Genomic DNA, 21,389 nt, shown 5'->3' with positions numbered 1-21,389 from the left:
GGCCAACGCTGATGAGGTCCCTTTTAATCCCCGCAGCCCCTTGAGCTGAGGGTGGCCGCACAACTCACTGAACCTTAGCCAAGGTCCAGCCGATGGACAGCTGTTCGTCTGAGTTACATTCCACGCCCCACCTACTTAAGTGACGGAGGGTGTAGACTCGGCAATGTTGCAGTGGTTCACCACAAGACCGGTAGCCGCCATAGACTCGCTTCTGCTGTGCATGCTTGAGCAGGAGCGTCTCTGGTGGTATGTGCTACAGCACAGCATAGGTCCATATCCTTCTCTTATTTTTCTGGTTTAGACTTGGATCAGGTGGTGTTTGTGATTTTTCCCTCCCATTCATGTTACCTACTGGCGCAGCTGAACATATCCAACTCCCCTGGCCACCAAGAGAGGACATATACCCTCTCAGGACCCTTCTCTAGGTTCGGCATAGGAGGCTGGTACAGGGCGCTATTTGTCATGGTGTTCCAGTTAATATTACATGCAACTCCTGTTTGGGGGCTACTCCCGCATTGGCCCTACAAACAACTTAATGCCAAACAACTTGATGTTGTATGGTGTGTGGGCTGGGATTACCTGCAGGCTGGCCTGATGATAACACGAGCGCTTCCTCAGCTCACGCCTCCTACTCATGCTCCCTTCCTTCTTAAACCCTACCTACCTTGATGACATCCGTTCATCATTCTGGACCCACGGAAGGAGGGACTCTGAAAAATCCACCACGATTCACAACTTCCACCCCCCATTTTTTCACCTCCAGCCTGGACCAACTCTACACGGGGAGGTCCACTTTCTAGACACCATGGTGCAAAATAAGTGATGGTCAATTAAACACCCCCTATATCGAAAACCTACGACGCTACACTACCTTCTGCCTATCCAGCTTCCATCACCGGGCACTCACACGGATCCATTGTCCAGCCAAGCACTGACAGGTTACAACCGCCTCTGCCTCTAACCCCTCAGACAGAGACCAACCACCTACCAAATCTCCACCAAGCATTTCTCAAAACTACAATACCCGCACGAGGAAATTTAGGACACAGTATCAACAGAGCCCAGACGTGTACCCAGAAGCCTCCTTACTGCAGACAAACCCACAGAAAGAAACCAACAGGACTCACTGGCTATCACAACAGACCCCAGCTAAACCTCTCCAAAACGCATTCATCGGGATCTACAACCCATCCTGGACATGATCCCACACTTTCACGGTTCTTGGGATGCAGGCATCCTTGCCCACAGACAAGCCTTGCCAACGTGAAAGTTTTCTCACCAGCATGCACACCGACCATAGTACTCTGCTCAGGAACCAATCCATGCAACCATAACCTTCGATGCCAACTCTGCCCACTCTACACAGCGAACATCATTAGGACCTACCGATCAGCCATACATCACTGGGTTCATTCACACTGCACATCCACCAATGTATTACGCCATCATTTGCCAGCAATGCCCTGTCATAAGTATGATAGGTAAGTAAGTGTTAAGTTCTTTTACCTGGAAAGGGTAACAAACACTGGACCGAGGACCAATCAGAGAACTGGGATTGTTTAAAGTCAGGGGCGGGGGGAAATTTGATATACTTCGGGGTCTTTGTTGTTTTTCTCGGCTATGGGTAGAACAAGTTTCCTTCTAACTCTCTCTTATCTTCAACATATTCTACTAAAAGTCTGTGAGTCAAAGGGAAGCAGAGTAATTCGGCTATGAGAGCTTTGTGGTGTATGTACAGATGTGGATTGCTGTGTCTTTGTTGTTCCTCGCTGTGAGGACAAGCTTCTCCTAACTCCATCTTATCTCAGTTTCTTCCAAACATCTGTGAGTACACGGAAAGCAGTAATTCGGCTATGATGAGCTTTGTTGCGCTTGTTGTTGCTATTTACAGGTGTGTGATTTGTGGATGGGTTTAATCGGGCTATCTTTAATCAGACTGTTCTATTCTTATTTCTTATTAAGCAAGAGCCTGTTATTGAGTTTCTTAATGCAAGCTTTATGTTTATATTTTTCTTCTTTTTTTTCTGTAAAAAGTTTTCTTTTAACACTTTGTGGAAGTTTCTTTTCTAGTGAGGCAGAGGGGGAGGGAAAAAGCCCAAAACTCTGTGTCTCACCTTCCTATGTCAGGGCGGGAAAGCTGCAGGACAAGGGAGGGGGATCCTTAGTGTGAGCTGACTAGGTGAGATGCCCTAGCCTCGGGGAGCTAGATTGCCTCTCGGTTGTATTCAAGGATGTGGACAGTATCATTGCACCGTGTAACCCTAGGAACAGGGGGGCGGGAAGCTGACCTGAGAGGAAGAGAAGAGAGGAGACCCAGGGGTCTGAAGTCTTGGGGGTCCCCAAAGGAAGGTTGGGGACCACCAGAAGAGAGGAAAGGGGCCGTGGTCAGCCCTATAACTTCACTGACCTGGTGGCAAGCAAGACATCCAAGCTCTGGGTAGTGTGGTGAGGTTGGGGGTTTCATAGGTAAGCACCCCCAGGTCTTGGACGCTAAGTCCAATCTGGTACAGAGCAATTGCACAAGCCCCTCTGCTATGTACATCGGCCAAACTGGAAGTCACTCGGAAAAGAATTAAATGGACAGAAATCAGCTATCAGGAATGGCAATATACAAAAACCTGATACTGAGTAGTCATCTTCACCCTCCTGGCCACATCTTAGCAGACCTTAGGTTGGGCTATCCTGCCAGCAAAAAAAACTTCAGGACCAGACTTCAAAGAGAACAACTGCTGACGCTTTCAGTTCTCTGCATACCCATCAGCGCTCTGGATAAACAAAGACTGTGAATGGCTTGCCAATTACAGAACCAGTTTCTCCTCCCTTGGTTTTCACACCTCTACTGCTAGAACAGGGCCTCACCCTCCCTGATTGAACTAACCTCGTTATCTCTAGCTTGCTTGCTAGCATATATATACCTCCCCCTGGAAATTTCCACTACCTGCGTCTGACGAAGTGGGTATTCACCCACGAAAGCTCACGCTCCAAAACGTCTATAAGGTGCCACAGGATTCTCTGCTGCTAATACAACTCTATTACTTTAACTTCTGAAGCCCAGACACATCTGCAGTATTTCTAAGAATTTTTACCCCAAGGGTAAGAATTAATTTTTCATGTGAGAAATACAAGTTTTCTAGATATTTTTTTTTAAAACCAAAAAGCCACCATAAAGATAGATAGCTGTTGGAACAAGTAATGCCATAGAAATAATAAATATAAACTGTTCTCTGGAGAATAACATTCTCCATTTTAACAGTCCTTCCATAAACACAAACAAGCTGTGAAAATTATACAGAAAGATCCACCTACAGCAACCATTTCAAACCACCTCCAGCACTTATTATACAGAAGAAATTGAAAGGTTGACAGCACAAGACATTCTGCACGTTAACTAATAAATGTTCAGTATGCATATACGATGTAATATTCTGGCAACACAATCTATTCTGTCACTGCCCACTCAGAAATCCTAATTCTTGATTTAAGAGCATTAACCCCTCCACACCTCCTCCTTCCCCCTCCCCCATATATCCCATCTAGTTTACAAGTATAACTATATATACGGCAAATGACAGACATCTTGCACACAAAATAAAAATATTGTTCAGGATGTACGCATTACTTTTCTAAAATATGCTGGTAATAGAACTGGACCTGGTAACCTCTCAAAACCAAATGCATTTTGTGTTTATTCTCCATGTAGTACATCTTTCAATGCATCTGTAATTAAAAATAAGTATCTGCATATTCCAATCAGTAGTCTATTTTGTTTGGTTTGAAAAACTTTGCTCACATAAAATACAATTTGTTTACACTGTAATAAGATGAATTTAGGGCTCATAAAAGGTACCATTGACTGCACTGAAAACTGAATTCCTCTGTTTTTCCCACAGAGCATGCAGGAGCAGCTTCTGCACACTGCCCCACTGATAAGTTTTAGGCCATTCCTGGAGGAAGGTGGCAGGCTCAGCAGAGAAAACAAACATTGTGGTAGCCAACGAAGTTAACAGCTGTTGTGTGGACACCTTTGTCCAGTGGGAATTATTGTAGACTGAATCAGCAAACTTATTTCACATAGACTATGTTCTAACCATAATATAGAAATAATACTTCAGCCATAGTACTATTAGGGTCAGACTCAAATAAGCAGTAGTGAAAAACTACATTTTCAGTTACCCATTTCTTGAGCCATCTCAGTGATTTAGGTTTAGATTCTGCAATCCCTGTTCTGGCAAGACTCCTGGAGCAGCTAGGGATAGTCTTGCCTGAATAAGGTAAGGATGACATATTAGATTAATTCCTGGCCACATTGAAGTCAACAGGAGTTTTGCCACTGACTTCAGGAAGACCAAGATTTCACCTATGGTCTTTAAGCATTAGCAAACAAATTTGATGATTAAGAAAAAAAATGGACCAAATTCTCTGCTGCTTTGGAAACTTATCTTCTTGCAATTCGAAGTGGACAGACACATCTTTGTACTGATGTTGGATTAAAGCTCAAAAGCATGAATGAATTAGGCCATTTCTGACCTTAATTACAAATCCCTGCTACCCCATTGAAGTTAAAGGCTCCACAAAGTAACTGAGCATGGAATTTGACTTGTGACATTTGGACTGGGATGCTCAATACTAAAATACTGTCTTATCTGAAAGTGAATTAGGAAGATGCAAACCTTTGTACCGCCACCACCACTTTATGAACATACAGGCAGTGAGAGATTTAAACAGGGTTGAAAACGTTAATAAAGAATGTTACTTGAGACACCGTCTTGGGAACTTCCAAACATTCTTACCGCACCTAACTGCCAATTTCTGAGGCCTTTTTGCTATGGTGACTGCATTTTTTCTGTTAATTGATATTAGGATCCAGTTCTTCATTCCTTGCACATCAGTTGGTTCTCTATTTCACTGCAGCTTCAACAGGAGTTCTATGCGGATAAGGGTTTGATCTGGCATCCTTTAACCATAGGCAGTTCTACTAAGAAAGTAAATGATTTTTAAAATTTCTCTTCTTTTATGGCATTACAGTACAAGTTTGCTCTGAATTAACCTTTAATTCAATTAGTGGAAAATGTAAGGTTCCCACATAAATGGCATACTATTTATCCTGTCTTTACTTAAAGTTGTATTTATTTCTCACTGTTATAGAAATAGCATTTGTGAGCAGAGAGCCAGATCCCAAAACTACTACCGGGACAGTGCTTTCTACTGCAACTTCAATACAACTAACTACTCAGAGCAAGTGTCATATTAATTTGTAGTTGCAGGACCAGGCCTTAGGGAAGCAGAAGATAATAATCTTTTAAAGTACTTGATCAGGAGGCTCTGATAAGTATTCAATTATTTATACATGACACAACTCAAGGTAGAACTTTGTTAATTAGAGACTGATGGGACAGAATAGCCTAACTCCAAAGCTACTACATGGTCAGAGCTCACTGTTACAGACTCTGGTTCAACACTTGCAGTCTCCAAAAATATATGTGGGGGGGAGGGGAGGAGAGAGTTGTCTGGTAAAAAAATAACTGAACAATGAATCGATATAAAACGATGAATTAATACATTCAATACCAGAATCAAGACCACAATATTCTTTTAATACAAAGATCAAATTATGGAGCTAAAGGTCTAGATTATAAGCCAACTTGAAAATATGAAAGTCTCAGTTATTAACTCTATAAGGGCCAAAATCCTGCTCACCTTATTTATGAAAGCTTAATAGGACTACTTGTATTAGCAAGGCAATCAAGGTTTGGCCTACCTCAAAAATCGTGTGTGTGTACTACAGAATAACACACCACTGTTGCAAGCAAAGATTGTGTCAAAAAATAACAAAAAACCTGAGTGGTATACATATAGTTTAACACCACCCAAAACAAATCAAGCTTCTCAACTGGGCACAAAAAGCACAGTTTGTACAACATGCAATTCTGTAGGTGATCTATTTATGAAGAGGAACTATAAAGCTGTTTTGTAGGTTGTCATCACATGAAGTTCTGCAAGGTGATATGACAGCAGACAGCACTGGCTTAGAGTTTCAAATATAATGTATTATGGCCTTCCACACATATGCAAAATTAACCCATTTGTATCAAAATAATGCTGCTGTAACAACAAGTGCTGTTACCTGACTTTAGAATTCCCTTTCAATTACTGTTCTATAACTGCTTTCATGAACAAGATTATTAACATAAGATATTAGCACAGCTCACGCAGCATCACTAAAAGATGGTGGGTTCACAGCACACAAGTACTTGAGCTCACCCTGCATTGTGTCATTAGGGATTGAGGCCTGGATACACAAAGGGATTTCAGCATTGCCACACTTATTTGTAGGCACCCAGAAAAAAAAAAATCCACAGGAACAGCGCTAAGTCTGAGCTGCAGGGAGGTGTCTTGCTCTGCACAGATGATCCCCGAACCAGAACCCCTCTCCTGGAATCAGGCAGCTTAAGCACCTACGTAGCTTCTCGGGCAGCTGCCTCGCTCCACACAAAACAGCAGAACCAGTGCCACGCCTACCCACCTGATTGCTTTAACCACTGGGCTAGAAGATTTGCCAGTGATGAACTTGGATCTCCCACAATTCCCTATTCTGCCAGAGTGGGGAACAAAGGATTTGAGCAGGGGTCTTCTGCCTCTCAGAAGAGTGCTCTAACTGCTGAGCTATGGGATATTCTAATGTGGTGCTCCTTCAGTCTCTTCTCTTGAAGTAGTTCCATGTGGGATAAATAATTAAGGTGATTGGAGCCGGGGGACAGGACCTATGGCCTCCCACGTCCCAGGTGAGTTCCCTAACTACTGGGCTCAGTTGAACAGTCATTGGGTGCATGAGCAAGAAAGACTCTGTAACCCGGTGATTAGGGGACCCACCTGGGAAGTTGGAGACAGAGAATCCAATCCCCCTGCTCCAATCACACTTTCATTATTTATCCCCAATGGTACAGCTTCTACAGGAGAGACTGAGGAAGCCCCCACATCAGCATATCCCACAGGTAAGCAGGGCCGGCGCTTTCATTTTAGGCGACTTAGGCAGTCACCTAGGGGGCCAGCATTATACGGGGGGCGGCATTTTGCCGGGGGGGCGGCAGGCGGCTCCGGTGGAGCTGCCACAGTCGTACCTGCGGAGGGTCTACTGGTCCCGCGGCTCCGGTGGACCTGCCGCAGGCATTTCTGCGGACGGTCCTCTGGTCCCGCGGCTCCGGTGGACCTGCCGCAGGCATTTCTGCGGACGGTCCTCTGGTCCCGCAGCTCCGGTGGACCTGCCGCAGGCATTTCTGCGGATGGTCCGCTGGTCCCGTGGCTCCGGTGGACCTGCCACAGGCATGTCTGCGGCAGCTCCACCAGAGCCACGAGACCCACGCGCGGGGCGGCGAAATGGCCCGGCACCGGTCCTGCAGGTAAGGGCTCTAATAGCTAAACAGAGAGGATTTGAACAGGGTCTTTCTCCCTGCTCAGGCAGGGAAGGGATTGAACCTGGGTCTCCCACATCCTAGACAAGTATTCTAACCACTGGACTAAAAATTCTAATCTGGCTACCACCACTGTCATCCTGGCCAGATTTTGAATAGGATTTGACCTGGTAGGTAGCTTCTCAGTATACCTAGTGGATCTCCTAAGAAACGTGTACTCTAAAAAAATATAGGCATTGAGTGAATTTCGGCACCTACAGGATTCAGTGAGAGTTTTGTGGATCACAGTGGAGGCAAAAGCCAGGACTTAGGTAAATCTGGGGTTTAGGCACCTAAGTAGCTTTGTGGATTGGGGCCTGAGTAATCAGTGCTTTCCTAACTCCCACTGGAAACACAATGGGAACTGTGGGTGCTTAATAGCTCTCAGGATAAGTGCCTTGATGAAGATTACACTAGTGAGGCTATACTTTAAATGAGAAGTTAGCCCAGAAGGTTTCTGGTGATGGTTCATGTGCATGGAAGAGTCAGATGTCATTTTTTGACAATGAGGGAATAACTCTAGAGACCCAGCCAAAAATATTCCCTAATAGCCCAACTGTGTATGAGCTGTTGGCTCTGCCAACAATCAATACACCTCTACGTCGATATAACACTGTCCTCGGGAGCCAAAAAGCTTACCGCGTTATAGGTGAAACTGTGTTATACTGAACTTGCTTTGATCCACCAGAGTGCGCAGCCCCGCCTCCCCAGAGCACTGCTTTACCGTGTTATATCCAAATTCGTGTTTTATCAGGTGGCGCTATATCAAGGAACATTAAACTTTTCTGTCACTTTCTGATTCAAGATACAGAGTGCATAAAATTTGCCATATTGAAATAAATGATATTCAATACATTTCCAATAAAAGTGATACTGAAAGTATGTTCACAACTTAAATCGCTTTTTAAAAAAAATGTACAGAGTATCAAAGGAGTCATTTGTTACAAATTTTTCTCCCTCCTCTTCAAATAATCTCTTTATACTAATCTCAGTTGCATAAACTCTGTACCTCTGGACCACACAAGACTAACAAAAAAGATTTTATGTTTCTGGGATACTACAAGTGTAGTATTTTTATGGTTAACACTGCTGCAAAACCTTTTCTCAGGATATTGTGAAATGCAAATTCTCAGCTGAAAGACACTGGGCAAGATACAGAAAATATACAACTCACCAATGCTGCCACCTACAGAGTATTAACAAGTGCTATATTGTTAAAGTCAAGTGCATAGAAAATCATTCATCAAGGCTTTTCAGTTCAAGTTATTATGTATATTGTTATGTGCAAACATCATTCCAATATAAGTAACAAAAAGGGAGGAATATTAGTCAAATACTCAATAAGATTTTAAAAAAAACCAAAACACAGCTATGTCAGTACAAGAGTTTTACTTCTCCTTTCAGTTAAAAACATTGTAATTACAAGTCCTTCTGTGAATAACTGATGCAACCACACTGTCATCTGTGAAGTTTTCACTAGATCGTTGATCTCGTTTTACTTCCTACTCCGTAAAGTTTGACAACTCATCCCCCTCCATTATACATGTTCCTGTAACACATCAATTCATTTACTTTCTACTTCTAAATGCAATACAGAAAATTCTACACAGAAGACAAATATTAAATGATATGCTGAGTTTTAGTTTAGAAATGCTTAGAACAGTAAAATGACTGGAAGAAGTGTGCTGTGACAGTAGCAGGGCACAAATGAATGAACATGTACCAAACATAAAAATTCACTCAGATACTGGCAATCATTTCCTAATTTGTATTGCAGTTCCTAATGAAAGAATGCAGTTCACATGTTCATAGACTCATTACTTCAATGGCAGCTTTGTCTGAGTAAGGACTGTAGCAGCTTGCCCAAAATCATGCAAATGTGTCTAATATAAAAACTCAAAACTAGACTGTCAATTTACTCACAGAAATGCTTCACAGTCACTCTGAACAGTATTAAGCCCAGATTCTGCACACACTTAGATCGGTAACTCTACCAGAGATAGTTCAGTGGTTTGAGCATTGGTCTACTAATGTAAGTTACTCACATGGCTAAGCATTTATAAGACTGGGCCAATAGTGTGTTTTTCTTAAGAAATTAACTGTTATTTTCCTTTTAACACAGGACTTGCTTGACTTTTGTTCTGAACTGATTTTGTTTTCTGCATTTGAACATGTGTGCACACCTGTAAAATGGGCAGATATGAATCCAGCACAAAAACACTGACACCTCTTTGGACATCGTTTAGAGCTTAACTTTTTCAGCTATTGAAATCAGGGTGCATTCACTGTAACTGATAGACAAAAGCAGTAAATGCATCATCTTGAGCTTTCCTAGTACAAAGGAGCCAACCCTGAAATGTGTTAAATACTGTAAACCTTAGAGTGAGCAACAAGAAGTGCTTCTCCAGGTGAAATGTCTACATCTCAAAATAGTTATGGTCCCTTCTCTGTCAAAGCAAAGTAGGCAGGTCACAGGTGAAAGGCAATAGCTGTACATGCTGGTTACCATGAGGAACATGATCTCCCGATGATATTTGGAATACATCCCCCACCGGCCAGTACATGAAGCCTAATAGTTTAGCCTCTTCCCAGCTAATTAGTGCTAAATTGTTCACATATAAAGGTTTCTCTTTGTATCAACATGTCAATTTATAATCCTGCTTGCAACTGTTTTAAGTGATTCATTCTCTTCTTCACTACTAAAAAGCCACTAAAGCAAGCTGGTATTTAAGTTTAATTTCCCATGTCACTTGTCTTAAAGAGCAAAAACAAAAAAAAAAGTTTACCATCACTATAATCATCTTGATTGCCTCCTCCCCAGCCAAAAAACCCAAACTCGCCCATAAATCTTCATCTCTCACTAGCTCTGGAAACGCAGGGATCTAGGAAATGCTGCCTACCCTGCACGTAGGGGAACTGCCATACAGCCAACAGCACTGGGACAGAGGCGGTCTTCCTGGCTGTCACATTTCTCTCCTCTCCTCCAATTTCAGGCAGACCCCATGGAAAGGAGACAGGATGAGGGGTGAAAAATCTAAGTATGAACCACACTCAAAGGAAATGCAGCATGCAGAGGGTGGGGGAGGGAGCCAGAGAAAAAGTCCCCGCAGCCTCTGACACCGGTTGCACTGCGTGGGCTCCTGCCCCTGCCCTTCCCGCTCGCGGCCACAAGCCGAAGCCGGCTCCACGCAGCGGAGCAGAAGATGCCCGGAAATGCCCCTCGCGCAGGGCAGCAGCAGCTCGTCCCTTACCGTCCCAGCTCCGACTCCAGCTCGAAGTAGTGCGCCAGGGTGTCTTTGTTGGAGCCGTCGATCCAGTAGTCGGGCGCCCTGCCCGCGGCGGCGGAGCTGGAGGACGAGGAGGGCATGGTGACTTTCAGCATGGCGGGACCCCCGCCGGCCGGCGGCGGCCGCCCCCTCGGGCCAGGCTGCGGAATCCGAGCGCGAAGGCGGCGGGGCTCGGCGCTTCCCCCGCCTAGCCCTCAGCAGCGGCCGCGGCTCCTCTCCAGCGCGCGCCGGGGAGGTGGAGGCTGGCTGGCTGGCGGAGGAGCCCAGCGCTGCCAGCAAAACTTCCAGCCGCAGAAGCTGCCGCTCTGCCAGCCGCCCGGGAGGGGCAGGCGGGGCCGGGGGCGGCAGCAGCAACACACACTGCGGGGGGCAGTAGGAACCCCCAGCAAAGCCGCCCCGGCCCCCTGCAGCGGCTCGGTCCTGGCGCCTGGAAGGTGTGAGCGAGCGGGGGCATCCAGGGGCGGGAGCAGCCTTTAGAGCAAGGCTTGCGGGTTCTTTACGTGCCGGGCTGCCACTGTCAGCGCCATCCGCTTCCCATTAAAGTGATGCTGGAGTCAGTCCCAGGATCGGCTGGGCGAGCGCAGAGCCTGCCTCTGGCATCGAGCCACCAGCAGCCTCTCTCTGCCCGCCCGTATGTGAGCTCCAGCCAGTTCACCAGGGTACCTGCCTGCCGCGCGGTGCCGCGCCGCCTTTCCCCGGGGCCCTAGTGCGCTCTGGGTTCCTCGCCAGCCCTCACAGCACACTGGAAGGTGCCCTGTCAGAAGGGAAGAAGCACTGTAAGACCCTAACGCCCCTGGCTGTTTCTTCTCCCCCCTGCTAGCTCTGCCCTGAGCGACTGCTAAACTAATGATCAGATCCATTTTTTCCGATTTTCTTATTGTTACTAAAATCTCTTGATTATGAATCGAGTGTTTTTCTGCCCTTCGCTCATGTTCGAAAGGAAAATTAACTGGGTAGTTTCACTGCTTCCCCCCTCCGCCCGCTAGTGAGTTTCACTTTCAGATTCTTGTGCAATGTCATAAAGCTACAAAGTCTGGGTTGCAAATACCGCAACAGACTGGTTATAAACAAGGGGAGACGTGTGTCCCGTTTTCGTTTACATTCATAATACCGTGTCTTTGCTTTGAGCACCAGTACTAAAAGTTGTCTTCATTACGTGGCAGTATCTCTTTAACTATAAATGATTACACTCCAATAACAGCTGCCCTGAGTTACTGCACTGCTACATTAAAAACACACCACTGCATTTATAGCACATAGAGACTGAATTGGGCTCTAGGTCTGAGGATATTTACAGATGTTTAATGTTACTCACATGAATAAAGGTAAATGTGTATTTTCCTTATCAGGGCCTAAGTGTGTATTAAAGTTATACTGAAAATATTGTTAGAGTAGACTGGCTTGTGAGTTAACAGGGAAAATTTAGTCTTTGAGATTCCCTTCATTTTTGGAGCTCAAACTTGGTGCTAGAATTATGTCCCTATTTACTTCTATGAAAAGTTATATATAGGTTCTTAAAGGCTTTTAGATTAATTTTATGACTGTCTCTGCCTCAGAAATATAGGGCAGATTCTGTAATATTTGAGATTATTTTAGGGCTTTCATTCATGCAAGATAGGCAATTCTAGACCCAGGTGAGGAAAAAAGACTTTTCTGCTTTAGTAAGCCTCAAAACTTATGCTCATTTAAAAAAAAAAAAAAGTGTAGATGGTTTTCCACAGGGGAGGCTAGGGCTCCAGCTATGCAGTCTAGGAGAGATGCACTAACCCAGGTGTGCAGCATTTCACAAACCCCAGAGTGGAACTGGTAGTAAGAGTGTAACACACATGCATAGGATTTGTATGGTTTGATTTTTTTTTTTCCCCCTTCTGTTGAACTTGAGAGAGAGAAATTTTGGAAAAGGATTAACAAATGTCCAAAACAGAACAGACAGTAATAGAGAGAGAAAGAGAGCCTCGTTTCCCTGCACAAAACCAGTATAAATTACTCAAAAGCCCAAGGCAGATTGTCCCAGTGGTGCTGCCTCCAAGTCTGCAGCAGTGATATGCATGTAAATATAACAAGTTCATTACATTCCTGGCTTCAGCTCCCATGCAGAAGTATCTACTTAAAGGCAGTTTCTCCTGGTGTAATCATGAAATAAAAATAGTAGCAGTTGTGTGTACCCAGCATCCACATGTCATGCCATGCCATGACAATTCTACTCTCATTCACACCCACTTTTACTGCCATGCAGGCAGATAGGTACATTGTAAAACATCCTACATGCAGACCTGTTTAGCTTGTGCACTAGAAGTGATGTGCAATATGTCCTCCAATATTTAACCATGACCTGATAATGTTTTTAAACACAATATCCTGGTTCACAGTAAGGGGAAAAGGCATGTTGAACATTGTGTTAATGTGTTTTCTAACCCAATTCATTTTCCCCACTAGACAAGTCCTCATTCCAATTCCCAGTTCCATTTCTGGGGCAGCACAGCTACAGATTGCCCCTTATACAGAGTACTGCTTAAAGGCACAAATCTAGCCCTGTATTATTAAAGCAGTTCTCTTCTCCCTCCTCTTTCTCTCTCCCTATTTCCCATCTCTTTCATAGCTCCCAAGTGACCAGTGATATTATTAGAATCAGAGATTCAAAGTTAAGTCCTCAAAAGCTAGACAAAAAAAAAAAAAGGTCTTGCCTACCCATAAAAATAACTTATTCACTAAATGGGTTCTTGGAAAAGGGATGCAACTAATAGGGCTCTTTCTAAATAGTGGGATTAAAACAGAGATAAATACTGTCTCTTCTGAGCTGACCATTTTGGATTAACAGTCAGTGTTGGAATCCACATGATATTTTACATTTAGTGTTTTTAAAGTTTAAATAGAGTTGCATAAAAAATAGCAAAGACTCCAGCACTGTGAAGCTAGTTTTCAGAAAGTCATTCACAGGCAGAAGGCCAATGGGCTTTCCTCTCCAGCGGCTTGGTGTCCAGAGTACTCACCATAGCAATTGTTCAATCATCCACAGATTTGGGGACTTCTACTCTTTGGAGGTCCCCAGTTGTTTATGCCTCATCCCAATTCTCCAGCTTGCTGTTTCCAACTAGCTAGTCTGGAACTTTTCTACCTAAAGCTTCCTGTTGCTAGGAGACATTTTGCCTTTTTTTGTGACATCTTGTTGCCACAGCACCTCTTGTGAGCAGAAACACAAATGCCCAAGCATGGCCAATGACCACTAAAGACATGCAACAGTGGTACTTTATATCTTCTCTATTTTTGTATCATTTAATTAGGAGTTTGACTAAACAGAAATATTAACAGATTGTATGACCCAAAGAACATACATGTTCTCATTATTTTACAGTTATTTTGTTAAGACCCTGTTTATCCGGGCACCCATAAACTGACAGACTCCTTCATCCAAAGGTGTTATTTGAATTAAAGTTATTTACAGGCATTAATATGGTCTTTATCACAACAGTATATCTGAACACTAACTTGAATTAAGCCACAAGACCAAAACCCCATTTATCCAAAAGCATTTGATTTACCCTTAAGCCATTGGGCAGGGTCACAGTGGGTGGACAACCTAGTACTTTGAGACGGCTATTCTGTTCTCTGGAATCTCAGCTTTCATTTTAAAAAGGCCATTGTCGAAATGGTACTTTTATTCTGGAGCTAGTAGTTACTGCACCCTTTGCTCAGGAGTGACAGAAGTACAGAGGCAGAGGAGAAGTGAGAGCTGATCTGTTTCGTTTCCACCCTTGTGTGTCATTTTCTGTAAACTGCATGCATGCAGTGGAGGAGATGAGAGTAGGACTCAGAAGGGCTGCAGAAGCTGCCATGGTACCTGGGATCAGGCTGGGGATCAAGTAGGAACATCCCTTACCTGCTGAGTCTCAGTAGCTCCCCTCACTCAATATGCAGAGCATCAATCCTGCTTCTCTTCCTTCCCACCCACCTCCACCCTGGCCTCCCCGTGCAGAGCACATCTACCCCACATTCGAAGTGAGCTTCGGGCACCTCTGCCAGAGGCTCTCTGCAAATTTAGGCAGGCATCACTGCATCAGATACAAGTGGTCCAGATTGTCAAGCTTTTCTTCACCACAGGCAAAGTAAGAAACAGAACTTTTTAAAGAACAGAAGCAAACTTGGGTGCATGCTTATTTGCCTATGTCTTTATTTAGTTCTGCTCAGAGGTGTATCCAAGCCCATTAAGGGGGAGCCCAGCAGAGAATGTGTGATCATATTTTGAACATCAGCACTCTCTGCTATGACTAGAATCTCATTTTGGCATTTCAAGTCAGTAGTTCTTGGTTTGTAGGTGGCGTTTAGAAGAGTACCGCTATTCCTTCCACTCCTCCCAATTCTAGCCCTGCCTGAAACTTCTTTCTGGCCAGATAGTACAATCCTATCAATGCCAATACATTGTCCCCTGTGGGATCCTGAAAAAAATCCTTCCAATACATCCTATGGCACTGCTATACTTCTCTAGATGTTGCACTGTCGCTGCTTGTTAAGAAAGACACTGCAGCAGGCATTTTCTATCATATGCCATGCAAGTAAAGCAAGCTAGGTCTTCAGATAAGAGTTGCCTCAAAATATTGATCTTTTCTCTAAAGCCACTTATGGTTCAGAACAGTTCAGGTCAGGAGATCCTGTAAAAGCCTCCCTTTCCTTTCTGTAAAGGGACACACGCTGTCCCTATCCTCAGATGCCCCAGGAACCTCTAAGACTCTCCATTTAGTGACAATTCGGGTATGTAAATAAACACACAAAGACCAATACAGTTACAGTGTTATATATGGTGCTTCTCTACCTTTAGCCCTTTCCCTCAGGGCCAGGGAAGAGTGGTAGTCTTCCTTCCTATAGCTCTCTACACTCACAGAGCTCAGCCAGCCCTAGTTACTCCTCCCCCAGTACCATCTTTCTGTGTCCTTAATAAAGACAATCTGGAGAATTACAGACCAGTCAGCTTAACTTCAGTACCAGGAGAGATAATGAAGCAAATAATTAAGCAATCAATTTGCAAACACCTAGGAGATAATAAGGTGATAAGTAAGGATAAGGAAAATACAACCTAGATGGAGCTACTATAAAGTGCATGCAGAACTGGTTGGAAAACTGTTGCCAGAGAGTAGTTATCAATGGTTCACAGTCAAGCTGGGAGGGCAAATAGAGTGGGGTCCCACAAGGATCAGTTCTGGGTCTGGTTCTGTTCAATATCTTCAACAATAATTTAGGTAATGGCACAGAGAGTACACAAAGTTTGTGGATGATACCAGTCTGGGGGTGGTTTGCAAGTGCTGTGGAGGATAAGGATTAAAATTCAAAATTATCTGGACAAACTCGAGAAATGGTCTGAAGTAAATAGGATAAAATTCAATAAGCACAAATGCAAATTACTGCACTTAGGAAAGAACAATTATTTGCATGCAAACAAAATAGGAAATGACTGCCTAGGAAGGAGTACTGCAGAAGAGGATCTGGGGGTCATACTAGATTACAAGCTAAAGATGAGTCAACCGCGTAATGCAGTTGGAAAAAAAGCAAACATCTTTCTGGGATGTATTAGCAGGAGTATTGTAAGCAAGACACAAGAAGTAATTCTTCCGCTCTACTCTGTGCTGATTAGCCCTCAGCTGGAGTATTGGTGCCATCATGATCCACAAAACCCCCACTTGGCTGCCACCTAACCCTTCAGTGCTTAAACTCACTCGATGCTTAAATATCCACTGTAAAAGTTCCTGCTTCTAAGTGCCTGATGCTTGTCTCACATCTAGCCCCAGGGCAATCCAGAAACCAAGGGAAGACAGATGGAGGAATGCCTGTAGGCCCCAATCCAGTAGGCTTCCTCAGAACCTACCTTGCCTCATATAAAATGTCCAGCTGGGAAGAGGAAACAAGCTTCCTCAATCATAACCTTTAGTCCAGTGGTCAGATAATGCACCTAAGATGTGGGACACAGACATTGAATTCCCCCCTCTGCCTAATGAGGAGATGAGATTTGAACAGGGATTTCCCAGCTCTCAGAGGAACGCCTGATCACACTTTGGCCCAGTAAATAATATTCAGTTATTAAGCTTGTCATAAGTAGATAGGTAAGGGTTAATTTTCTTTTACCTGTAAAGGGTGAACAAAGGGGGAACCAAACACCTGACCAGAGGACCAATCAGAGACCTGGATTTTTTTTAAAGTCTGGGAGGAAACTGGAAACTTGGGGTCTTTTTGTTTTCCTCGGCTGTGAGTAAACAAGCTTTTCTTCTAACTCCATCTTCTTTCAAATATTCTACTATCAAGTGTAAGTACAAAAGAAACAAAGTAATTGGCTGTGATGTGCTTTAATTTGTATTTACATGGGTGTTGATTTGCTGGACTGGTTTAATTGGGCTATCTTTTTAAATCAGGCTGTTTATTCTCTATTTTCTTATAAGCCATATTCCCTGTATTGAATTTCTAATGCAGAGTGTAGTATATGAAGTTCTCTTTTTTTTTATATAAAGTTTCTTTTAAAACTTGTGGGAGTTTTCTTTCCTAGTAAGGCAAAGGGATAGAACTTTCTGTACAGGTATCTGTCTCCTCCCGGGAAGACAGGGAGGGGGAGGAAGCATTACATTCTGTGTGTTCCTTTCCTATTGTCCAGGCGGGAAAAAAGTTACGGAAAGAGAGAGAGAATCAGCTCTGTTCCCTGGTGCTTAGGCTTGTCTCTTTGGAGAGACGGCGACAGTTTCTTGGTATTGTCATGTAAAGAGATTGCATCAATCCCCTCAGAGCGGAACAACGGAGAGAGAGAGAGGAGGAGGGGAGATCATTCCTTTGCCGGTAGACTCATACTTCTGAGTCTTGGGAGGTCCCCAGGGAAAGTTGGGGTGACTCGGGGTGACCAGGAACCCTAAAAAATCCTGGTTGGTGGCAGCGATGTCAGATCCAAGCTGGGTATAAGCTTGGGAGGTTCACAGTAAACACTCAGATTTTGAACGCTAAGTCCAGATTTGAGACAGACGTTTACCACAAAGCTGAAATGGAAGAGCTTCAACAAGCTCAATTGTGAGACACTCACATGAGCACAGCTCAGTGGTTAAGATACTTTCCTAAGAGGTTGTGAACCTCAGTTCAAATCCCTTCCACCCCCTTGCTATTTTTACTTATAGCCACAGGGCTTGCTGCGCATAACAAGCACACACATAACAGTCTCTAAACTTTTACATTAAAACAGCACAAAAGATTAAATCTGTATCAGCTTAATTACTTCCAAAGCTGCCTGACAAGTAGTTGATGACAAGTCCACCTTAATGGAAAAGTTTTATTTGAAACAAATGAACATATGGTGCAGGAAGAGTAGGAGAGATTGGGTATGTGTACTTGGGAGAGAGGTAGAAGACTGTAATATCACAAATCATCAAGCTAAGTAGGATGACCTGAGAGAAGAAAGAGGCGCAGTAACATTCCACACACACGCCCCCTCTCACATTTTTAAATGAAAACCATTTTCCCCAGGCTAGAGAAAAGCTGCCTACACAGGAATAGAAGAGGGTACCTGCTTCCAGCAACTTTTCCTCAGTGTGACTCAGCCAGCTCCAAGTCTCAAACCCAGCAATTCATTACACAGTTGCTGCCAGGGTTTTTTCACAATCAGACCCAAGCATCTTTCCATCTGAATATATTACACAGACCAGAGTCTTTCTTTACCAGCCAGACATGACAACACTCTTCCCTTCAAGTGAGAAAACCAAGGCAGGGGGTGGAAATCTTCCTGAAGCATTCCCTTTTCCTCTAGACCAGGGATCGGCAACCTTTCAGAAGTGGTGTGCCAACTCTTCATTTATTCACTCTAATTTAAGGTTTTGGGCGCCAGTAATACATTTTAATCTTTTTAGAAGGTCTCTTTCAATAAGTCTATAATATATAACTGAACTATTGTTGTATGTAAAGTAAATAAGGTTTTTTAAAATGTTTAAGAAGCTGTATTTAAAATTAAATTAAAATGCAAAGCCCCCGGACCAGTGGCCAGGACCCGGGCAGTGTGAGTGCTACTGAAAATCAGGTCACGTGCCACCTTTGGCACATGTGCCATAGGTTGCCTACCCCTGCTCTAGACATTAAAACAGCACATTTTCTTGTCCAAATTAAAAGTTAATCAGGTTTGGCTAAGCTATTAAATAAAAATAAGCCATCTCTTTGTCTGGGAGGCTTCATAAACCATGTAGTCCTCTTCTGAGACCCACAGAAGGTTCCTGGTCTCCCTCCTTGAATAAAGCCCAGTCTGCTGTTTTCTCCTCACTAATCCCTACTCTCCAAGTGGAGATCCCACCCTTCATGACTAGCAGCTCAGGTAATCTCTCTCCAGTTAGATGGATTCTCTTCCCTGTTCCTCATGCTGATTTATCTTAGTTAGCCAGCAACAAAATACCACCAAGCCCCTATATTATATATCTCACATTCATAAAATTAATACAGATAATCCCCACATTCTTCACACTAAGAACAAATTTAGTTGAAAATCTTAAAAAAATTTAATCTCTAGTCAAATATCATATTCTGAAAAGTTGGGGAAGATATACTGTATTTGTCATATAAAACAGAGAGTCCGAATCCCTCCTTTAAGTGAAAAACAAAGCCTAACCTTAATATATATATAGCCATGATTGCATTAAAAAAAAAAAAGTATTTCCAAGGAAAAGTAGTAGGTTATGTGTGCACAATTGAGGGTACAAATTAGGAATGCACATTTCTGCATGCACAGTTGCACACTTAACTTTTTGAAAGTCTGGACCTTTCATTTAATTAGAATGGTGGAAATTCCAGTTGGTAATTAGGTTCTTGAACAGAGCAAACAGTGGGTCTTACTGCTCTCTTGAGTTACTAAGGCTACTGGTTTTCCAATAGAAACCAAGAGAGTAGCTGAAGGATTACAATGGAGTCTGCTGGAATTTCCAATAGGGCTAGGATAGGAACCCTTTATGTCATTTGTCAAGGCTGATTCCCCACTCTGGCACTTCGAGTGCAGAAGGTGGAGGCCCTCAAGGATTCTAAAAATTAATACTGGCTCCTCCAGGCTGGTACTAAACTCCCACGGGTACAGCTTTTCTCTGACCTTAGTTTGGTAGATGCTGCCACCACCCAAGTGCAAAATCCCTTTGAGAACCTAGGAAGGCGCACTTGGGAATTCCTTCCTGTGGGTACTCTCAAGTCCTTTCACGCTCTGGGGAAAAGCTGATTTAAAAAAAAAGGAAATCAGGTCTTGCTACCAGCTAATTAAACAACATGTGCACAAACCTCTTAAGACAAAAAAATTCCAGTTCTGTTATTTAAAAAGGTAAATTTTATTAATAAAAAAAGAAGAAAATACATGTGGAAATGTAGGCTTTTGCTAGATTTAAAAAAAAAAAACACTACAAGGATTAAGCCTCAAGAATAGCTCTCTTGAGGTCCAGCTTAAAGGTTACAAGCAAAACAAAAGCATCTGGGGTTAGCACAGAGAAATCCACAAGCCATAAGAAAATAAGAGAGATAAACCTAATCACATCTTCCTAGACATTCCCTGATCTACTTACATATCTGGGGTTTCAAATGAATAGTTTCTAGGTATGATACCGATGATTTTTTCATACCTAGCCCAAGCGTCTCACAGCATAACTCTGCCCTGTCCCCTCTCTTCGGGAGAACAACCACAGACAAAAGGGGAGTCTTGTTTCAATTTTTGAAAGTTCTAGCCTTCCCATTGGCTCTTTTGGCCAGGTGCCCACTCAATTCCTTTTACCTATGCATGCAGTCAGACTTTTTAACCTTTTACAGGTAGAGCAATTAGAGAACAGCTACTAAGAGGGATTTTATAGCTACTGGCTGGCCGGCCGTCCACAACAAGGAGCTACCTCTACCCCCTTCATTTATGACATCATTTCTAAGAGACTTGAAATAAACATTGGACTGTGACTTCTGTATTGTTATGTTCTGGTACAATCTCAGTGTGTCAAAACAAGCAATTCTTGACTTCAAGTGCGTGCTCATATCCATTCCAGTTAGGTGTGTGCATGCCGCGTGCATGTTCGTCTGAAGATTTTTACCCTAGCAACACTCGGTGGGTTGGCTGGGCGCCCCCTGGAGTGGCGCCACCATGGCGCCAGACATATACCCCTGCCAACCCAATCGCCCCTCAGTTCCTTCTTACCGCCCGTGTCAGTCGTTGGAACAGTGGAGTGTGGTTTCACTGACCTCCACCTCCCTAGCTACTCGTAGTTCTCTAGTTATTTTGTTGTATATATAGTTCAAAGTTACATCGTTATAGTTAATTTTTATTGTTCATAGTTAGTGTATAGTTAAGAGAGGTTCGGGGATTAGCCCCTTCCCCACACCCGGTGCCAGGGCCCATGCCCGGTTCACCGGGTTTCAAACCGTGCTCGGCCTGTCACAAGCCGATGCCGACAGGAGATCCACATGACTCCTGCCTTAAGTGCCTCGGGGAATCTCACCTAACAGATAAGTGTCACATTTGCAAGGCTTTTAAGCTGAGAACAAAAGAGGAGCGGGACTTTCGGCTAAAGCAGCTCCTCGTGGAGGCGGCTCTTACCCCTCCGCCTTCTGCACCGAGCGCTGGTCAATCGGCAGGCAGAAGCACCTCCTCAGCACCGGACCACACCGGTACTGCCAAGGCTTCTCGGCACCGGCC

General features: G+C 43.8%; 1 protein-coding gene across 2 annotated transcripts in view; it reads right to left on the bottom strand.

The window, feature by feature from the left end:
- The window catches only part of CAMK4 (calcium/calmodulin dependent protein kinase IV), a 305,065-nt gene extending 294,099 nt beyond the window's left edge, over nucleotides 1-10,966 (bottom strand). Inside the window, exon 1 of one of the 2 annotated variants that reach the window (XM_075067151.1) lies at nucleotides 10,700-10,966. In XM_075067151.1, the coding sequence (XP_074923252.1) occupies nucleotides 10,700-10,830 (131 nt within the window). In that variant the 5' untranslated portion in view covers nucleotides 10,831-10,966. The remainder of the gene's footprint in view (nucleotides 1-10,699) is intronic. The other variant, XM_075067152.1, reaches the window with a different exon arrangement.
- Nucleotides 10,967-21,389: the final 10,423 nt, after the last annotated feature.

This window comes from Chelonoidis abingdonii, chromosome 6, assembly GCF_003597395.2.
Source record: "Chelonoidis abingdonii isolate Lonesome George chromosome 6, CheloAbing_2.0, whole genome shotgun sequence".
NCBI lineage: Eukaryota > Metazoa > Chordata > Testudines > Testudinidae > Chelonoidis > Chelonoidis abingdonii.
This window is presented reverse-complemented; position numbering and strand designations above follow the sequence as displayed.